Source organism: Larimichthys crocea, chromosome XV (genome assembly GCF_000972845.2).
Source record: "Larimichthys crocea isolate SSNF chromosome XV, L_crocea_2.0, whole genome shotgun sequence".
NCBI lineage: Eukaryota > Metazoa > Chordata > Actinopteri > Sciaenidae > Larimichthys > Larimichthys crocea.
Genome location: NC_040025.1, coordinates 18,753,677 through 18,762,117, shown reverse-complemented (window position 1 = coordinate 18,762,117; position 8,441 = coordinate 18,753,677). Strand labels below are relative to the sequence as shown.

Below are 8,441 nucleotides of genomic sequence, written 5' to 3'. Positions count from 1 at the left end.
GAATCATGTTGGTTGGATGCCAGCTGCCTTGCAGCATGAGGCAATATTTTTTCCCTGGGGTACCAGATGAAGCTGAATTAAATGCTGTGAGGACTCTGTGAGGCTTGCCAAGGTTGCGAGTACTTTTTGAACTTGCAATTGAAGACTTGTGGCTGCCTGTGCCATACTAGGTGTTGTTTCAACTGAATCCCACTGTTTCTCTAGTGGATGGCTGCCAGTAATGTACACCAGCTTAAGCTCAGGCCCTGTGGTACTGATCAACCTGCAGACCGATTATGGGTATTGTTGGAGAAGCTGTATTGGAGGGGAGTGGGGTTTCTGATGACAAGGCATCTGAAAAGGAAACTGTGGTTCTGCTAACACAGTGTTCTCCTGAAGTGGGGTTTAAAAAGATAGACACCAATCAAGTTCCTGGGCAGGTCAATGATTCAGAAGAGGTGGAGGTGCACATGCAGCTAGAGCCCAGTGATGTAGAGTAACTGGACTGGCAGGTACTTAACTCTGGAATGTACGATGAATGAATGAATGTAAGGTGCAGCAGCTATGATTGTTGTTGACACAAAGTGCCTTGTGACTTGAAGCGATATTTTTCCCTACATAGTGAAATTGTTACTTTTCTGGCCGTTACTACGATTGGGAGTCTGTACAGGGTGTTTTATTTTGAAAACTATTTATAAAACCAACTTGTAGTGTAAAGAAGTACAAGTGAATTCTGAAACACTGATAATAAATTAAACTTTCAACTGCCCCCAACATCTACTACAACAAGTATTGATTGTTCCAGATAACTGTATTTTGTTCAGGGTAGAAAAGATAGCATTTACACACTGTTTACTTTTTTCTGAAACTCTAACTCTGCCCAGCAGTTTGATGACAATTATCTACAGCACACTTCAGCCAGTCGTCCAGTGGGCTGGAATGGACTCGCTAATGTCCCACAGGACCTACATTTTACATTGATTATTCCTTTTTTATTGTGTTGCTGTTGTGTTGTGTTTTCAAATGTAATTCCTGTCCTGAAGAGGCCCATGAATGACTGCACTGTTACTGTTATATAACAGTTTTGTATTTTTGTAGAAGAAACACTGTTTACACAATCTTAATACAGTGTGTGCACTACAGTATTTACATAAAAGATCTTTCTTTGCTCATGTAGATGTCTGTGCTCTCTTCTCTCTTCTTTCATTTTAGAATAAAAACTGTTGCCACAGACATGAACTACCTGGACCCCTGCGGATTCAACATGAGACGTAATCTTACTTAAAATGTGTCTGTCAACATCTCTCGGGAAATGGGTGACTTGGTGTGAATTATGAAAATGTTAATTAATTAATTCATATTTTTTTATTGTGACTGTACATATATAATGTAAACTATAACCATACTTATATTTATAGCAACCATATTGCCTCACAGATGTCTTTTGCTGTATATATTTTTTTTAGATTTGTACATCTTTATTCTATATATATATATTTTATATACTTTTCTTTTTACATCTTTTACTACACTTGTGTCCATACTGTTTTAGACAAGAGAGAAACGCAATTTCGATGCTCTGTATGTCCTGTACACATAGCAGCATTGACAATAAAGTTGACTTTGACTTTGACTTTGACTTTGACTAATTCATTATCACATAGGGCTATATCAGATACATTGTCCTCGACTGACTGGATTGCACTCAGGCTGGCATGTATTTAGCTCTGGATTATCAAATGGACAAAGGGGTGAACTCTTCCTGGGCCCAAGAATCTCTGTGCTCCCAGACCATCAGGAGCCCTGATGTTTGTTTTGCGTATGAAAATGCACCACTTAAATATAACAATATGCATCTTAAGGTGTGGATCATGCATTCTTAACCTTCTTGCAGAAGGGCCCTTTGTCAAAATATAGTTTTACTAATTATGTTTTTAATGTTTGTATTATTATTTTATATATATATATATTTTTATTAAGACTTTTATTAATTCAGTTGATAATGTGTTTACAAGTTGCCTCTGAACACAATGAGCTCTGGGCAAAATCTAATTAAGTTTTCATATGAACTCTGTTGTGTTCACTGTACTTAATGAGGAAAATAGTCACTTTCTATGACGAATAGGAAACCTTTGATATCCTTTAGACTAAAGTAATCGAGCGTCGAGCAGCCTCTAACAGTAAAGTATAAGATATATACACTACTGCTGTATATAACTCTTATGCTGTCATTGAAGAAAAAAGAAGGTTAATGGTTTGGCTTTCAAAATAAATATCTCACCACCTCATTTTACTATTTTATCTTTGTCCTCAAAATGATGAATAATGTTGTTAACTTTTGACCTAAACATCAGTTCATAAAATCACTTTTTTTTCTTTCTTTCTTTTTTTTTTTTAACTTTTGTCAAGTGAAATCAATTCTTCATTCCACAATTGATTCTCTAGAAATATGAGTTTTTATTCATTTGAGTAAAAACATATAACAGTAGCAAACAAGGGATAGGAAGATTGCATCGGTATTGCATTGTGGCTCTGAAGGAAACAACTCAGTTAATTATTGGATACATCTAAAGGGACATAGTGAGAAGTTTTGGAGAGTTGCTGGGAAAGGGGGAAAGAGCAGAAAACAAGTTTTGGGTGGGTTGGGGAGCGTGTAGCAGAACAACTAAAGGTACATCAGACAGAATTTGGTCGAACTGTTCTGTGGACTCCGAGACCAGAGTGGATGACACAAGAAGCATGTGTAGACTTGGAGATGTGGAATATTAGGGGAGAAATGAAACAGCAGAACTAGTCCAGGAGTTTTATATAGAGACAGAAATTATGTGGAGTATATTGACATTTATACAGATGGGTCAAAAGAGCCAGTAACAGAACGAAGGGGGGCAGCAGTGGTGATTCCCAGTCATCAGATTACAGTTTCAAAGTGAGCATCAAACTTTTTAAGTGTATTTGCAGTATAATTATGTGCAATATTGTTGGCATTAGAATGGGTGGAAGACATTACAGGCAGAAAAATAGTCATCTGAAGTGAGTTAAGCATCTAAACTGGATCAGTCAGCACACCAGGAGTAAGAAATAGTTTTCATGTGGATTCCAGCACATATAGAAATTCAAGGAAATGGAAAAGGGAAGCAAGATTGCAAAGAAAAGAGGAGGTGGGAGGAAATCAGAGGGAGGAAAAACAGAGTTTTTTAATTAAGCAGTGGCAACAATACTGTGAGAATCAGACAAAAGGGAGAGAGACATCTACATAAAATACAAAACGAAGTAGGAGAGGTAGGATGCAGTGGAGATAGCAGGATAGAAATAAGTAAGTAAGAAAGTAAGTAATTATGGGTAGAATAATAACAGGACACGGCAATTTGAACAGTACACTTTTTATTATAAATGCACACAATTCTTTGCAAACATCCAATTGGGCAATGTAGCTGCGGAGGAAGGGAAACAGTGGAACATGTAAGAGATTAAGAAAAAAAGTGTGAAATCTAGGTAGGGAAGATGTATTCTGAGATATTTGAGATCTCAACTGGAGTAATTAAAAGAATATAATGAAGCAGTGAAGACCAGGGGGTGGCAGTAAATGCAACGACACGGAGGACAGCTGCAGTTTAAAACCCAAAGAAGGAGAAGAAGATGGCATCCACCGACCAACCTGATCCACCAACACAGGTTTATGCAACTACAACTTTCACCTTTTAATGTCCACACATGACAGTGACCTCCCGGAGCGTGTTTCTGTCTCCAGACCCTCGGATGAAACCATTTCACTTAAAGTTATTGTTGTAGCCCGGCTAGCGGAGGGTTAGCATGCCTGCTAGTTAGCACGCTAGTTAGCTCCTGGCTGTTTCCAAAGTTTCCTCTCAGACATCGTGTCGTTCAGACACGAAAGGCCAAGCTGACACTCCTGTGCTTTACCACACGTTGCCAGAACTCGGCTGTGGCTTGTTACCTACTAAATGACCAAATGTGCGTGCTTCTCTCTGACCATGAAGCCTCGTCTCTGTCTTGTTGTGCACAGTTCATGGTGAAATGTAGAAAGGTCACGGCTAGCCAAACAAGCCTGGCTGTTGTTGACAAGCATAGAAAGTTATGCTTCATATAGCTCGACACCTCTGCTACATGTGCGCTACATTTACATTTACGTGCATACAAACTGTGCTGAGCAGAGTTAAAGCTGCATGGGACAGACATGAATCATTCAGAGGTGAACCTAGTGTCAAATAAACACAGAGACAGGTGGAGCAGGAAACAAAGTTGAGGAGCTGAATTCATGCTTCACATGCATGATAAACATTTACAAAACATTTTACTAACTACCTGCCTAACAATAGTGCATGAGCAATATATATATCTTTCCAAAAATATCTATACCTTTTTTATAATGCATGTATCCATTGTGTGTTGCTATTTCCTTTACTGTTAATCTCAAATTGGGCTGAAGAGAGCTAGACTAATGCAGTGCATATGGCCAGTTTCAGTGTGATCTCACATTTACATAACTAGTTTTAGTTGCATGCAGGAAATGATCATGGACTTGTCCAGACTGACAAGTTGCTAGAGGTTTGAGGCTTTCAAATATAAGATGTACCTCAAGTGTTGAATTAATTTCAGTAGCATGAGTCTGTGAGGTTGATAGATGAATAACAATATATTTAGATGGATAGATTTGCTCACTGTAAATGCTATCCCAACCTTGCTGTATTAAATCCACAGAGCCTCTGTCCTCCACTAGATGGCGCTCTAACACAAGTGTTTGTTTATCTTCTCAGCCTGGCCTTCTACCTGGAGATGATGCAGCAGCTCCCCCCAGAGAAGCACTGGTAAGGATCCAGTATTTAATACAAATGACTTGACTGATAAGGTAATATGCACTGGAATAACAAAGGAAGTTAAGTACGCCCATGTGATCATGTGCATATTCGATTAAATGGAATGATAGTCGGCTTTAATTAAAACTTTATTCCATGATACATTTCAAATATGCTAAATGCTGCATGCCATGTACCGTGTTCTGACAGTGTCTCAGATGTTATGTAGGTTTTTCAAACACTTTAAGCTGACTTCACTGGTCAGTCCCTTTCCTTTTAATTGTATACTAACCAGTCAAATCCGCTGCGTGGTTGAGCTCGTTCTTTATGATCTGGTGAATTAAAGAAGTTTTCATCTTTTCATCAACAAACTACTTTGCCCTGGCTAATCAGATGATATTACACATTCCCCAGTGAGATCAAGTGTTAAAGGCGTCCAATTAGCAGCCAGTCACTTTAGCACAACACTGATGTCCCCAAGTCTATAATGTGACTGTTCTTTATGTTCCTCGTCTTTGGAGAGTAAAAAAAAACACGTAGAAAGCTCTATTTTAACAGACACAATGGTTTCATGGTTGCTTTAATCATATTTAGCATAAAACATTCACCACATGCTTTTGTGGTCCCCATTGTTTTCCAGTCAGGGTCATGACCCACAACTGGGTGCAGGAAGATTTTTGAAGAAGTTGTTAAGGATAGAAAAGCATATAAATAAGAACAAACAAACTTTTGTCAACTATAGACTATTTCTTAGTCACACAACATGTCCGCACCCATAAAAAAACAACATAGCTTCCCTATCCACCCTTGAAGAGGGACTAGGCGTGAAAGGAATTCTTAAATGTCACATCATCTATAAATATTGTTTCATTACGGAATCACAGTACAATATTTAGTTATACATCTTTTTGTGCCCCTCTTTACTCGGGTCTCTAGAGTAGAGTTGTCTCAGAAAAAAGTTGAGAAACAGCTATTTTTTTTTCCATGCTATGCAAGCCGCCGTCCTCATTCATAAGTGATCCAAGTTAGGAATAAATGAAAAGTCAGCAACATTTCATGACGATAAACATCAGCTGTTTTTCAATAATGTGTGAAGGAAAGTGTTCATAAGACATGCTCAGGTGATGACAGCGATTATAGCCGGGACTGTCTTATTGCTAAGTGGGATGGAATACATCACAGGTACATTCACTGTCCTTGTATGGACACAGCATCCAGGTTAGGAGGAGTGCTGTATTGTTCAGCTTACATGTCTCAATGTCATTCACCACCATTCACTCTTCATCCTCCCCCCATCATCCCCTCATGCCAAGGCTAATTTAATCCTGGGGTTATTGATTGTGGGAGCATTCTCCCAGGCTTTCTTTCAATTTACTTCAATTTCATCATCCCAGTGCGCTTCAAGTCTGCCTCCTCAAAAAAGGGAAGAAATTCTTGTTATGAGGGTCCTGATTCGAGACTGGTTGACAAGTCACCCCCACCACCCTCACTTCCAACCCCTTTTCTCCTTTCTCTTTTTGATGAGCTGCTCTTTCCCAGTTAAGTGGATTATTACAGTAGGGATAATTCTTGTCACATGGCATTATTTGGATGAGGTGAATAATTGAAATTTGTGTCTGAAAGGATTTTATCTGGATGAGAGGAAAGGGAGTGCTGGCAGGGTTGGGAAGGGAGAGGGTGAGAGTGAGGGGGGAGTGCACACACACACACGTTTGTATAACATTTATGTGCACATGTGCATGTCAGACAAGCCAGTGTTTCAGGCTGGGGACACCAGTCATGTTAACAGGTTCTGACTCACCTCGCCCAGATCAGCAGGCCCTGGCACACTGCAGGGCGCGGGCTTTCCTCTGTGGCAAGAGGGCCCAGCTCAGGGGCCAGTGCCACATCCTCTGCCACCATCCAGGCCATAGGGGCAGGTCCGGACCTGCAGCCAAAGATAGAGAGGGAAGAATGGTGGCAGAGACTGTGTGAGTGTGTGTTCCACAGCCGACTGGTATACCAGCCGTGCTGTTGCCTCTGGCGCTGCCCTTTGCTCGCTCTCGCTCTCACCCCTGCTTGCTTAGTTTTCATCTATACCCACCCACCCCCCACCCCTGCCATCCTCTTGCCGGTGTCTCCCTGGTCTTGTGCTCTCTCTCCCTGCAGTGACATGCTGTGCTCACCCCTCGTCTCCTCCAATCACTCTGTCCTCATTGCCTTCAAAACCACCCAAACACATCACAACAATAATTACATGTGTGCAAACCACTTTGATCACATGATAAGAAAAAAACGGGGTCGCGTCTGAAATGAGCTACTGGATAATGTGTAGGAGTAAAAATTGAAATCTTGTATTTTCCTCACGATAACAGCTGCATTGTAGTTAAAGTAATTAAAATGTTTTTCACTTATTTGACTGTTCTGCTTGGTCATCATATCCACACTACTATTACTATATTACAACATTAATATATACATAAAATAATAAAATATATATTACTTAATTATTTTCCCAGAAACGGTAGTTTAAATTAACAATATATATATAAGAGCAGTCATGAACAAATTATCTTGTCATTGTTAATATGAAAATCGGGGCTGCAACTAATAATTATTTTCATAATCTGCTGAATGTTTTCTTGATTAATTGATCAATTGTTTTGCTATAAAATGTCAGACATGATTGAAAAATACCCCTTATAATTGACTATAAAGGTCTTCAAATTCCTTGTTTTATTTAACCGTTGCTCCAAATGTAATATTATTTCTATCATATATCAAGAAATCACAAATCATCACATGAACCTTTTTTCCTTGAAAAGTGACTAAAATCACTGATTATCAGAATATATGCTGATTACCATTCAATTAATTGACTAATTGTTGCATATATATGTATTGCATATATGGATATATTGCGTTGAACTGTTACAGCAGATTCTTTTGTAAAACAAAATTCTATGCTTGCTGATATCTTCACTTATGCAGTCTCCAAAGTCAGGTAGTCTTTGATTTTATTTGTGGACATCCAGCACAAACTGTCGGCACTCACTGAAAAACTTTTAGTGGTGATGTGTGTGTATATGAAGAGACGTGTGGGTGTGCAGCTGATCTACAAGAGAGCTGACCCCTCATCAAATCGGATTCAAGTTCTTTCGGGCATCCCTGGTAGAATTTGGCCTGTCCTTCAGTGTCTGCACACCGAAAAGTCCCAAATGGAAAAAGCATGTGTTTGTGTGTGGGAATGCAACATACATGGTGTTAAATGAGTGTGTATGCGTTTAGGTTTGAGGGTTTTAGTACAGCAGAGGGAGGGTGGTAATGGGAGGGGAAAAAGAATTGTAAGAAGAACATCCCCGGTCTCGCAGCAACTTCAAAAGCTCCCCTTCCCCAGGATATTAAGCGACTGTGATGAAAAATTTAGCAAGCGTTAAATAAGCCGCTTTGAAGTGATCTGTTTTGGCTCAGCAGTCTCCAAATTTCCGTAGCCCCTCTGCAATCGCCATCATACTATAGAGGGAGGGGAAAAAAAACAGTGTGTTAAGTGCAGGAGTTGTGGGGGACCTGGCAGGTTGGCAGAGGACGTGCCAACAGTAATCGATCCAGCAGCGGCACAAAGGCACTACTACTGCTGCTGCTGCTGCTGCTGCTGCTACTACTTTGTCCTTT

The 8,441-nt window shown here is 39.8% G+C and overlaps 1 protein-coding gene across 2 annotated transcripts in view; it reads left to right on the top strand.

Annotated features, from left to right (window-relative positions):
- The first annotated feature begins 3,461 nt into the window (after positions 1–3,461).
- The window catches only part of pex14 (peroxisomal biogenesis factor 14), a 45,410-nt gene continuing 40,430 nt past the window's right edge, over positions 3,462–8,441 (top strand). For both annotated transcript variants that reach the window (XM_019254445.2, XM_010731454.3), the window contains exons 1-2: positions 3,462–3,651; positions 4,752–4,802. In XM_019254445.2, the coding sequence (XP_019109990.1) occupies positions 3,616–3,651; positions 4,752–4,802 (87 nt within the window). In that variant the 5' untranslated portion in view covers positions 3,462–3,615. The remainder of the gene's footprint in view (positions 3,652–4,751; positions 4,803–8,441) is intronic.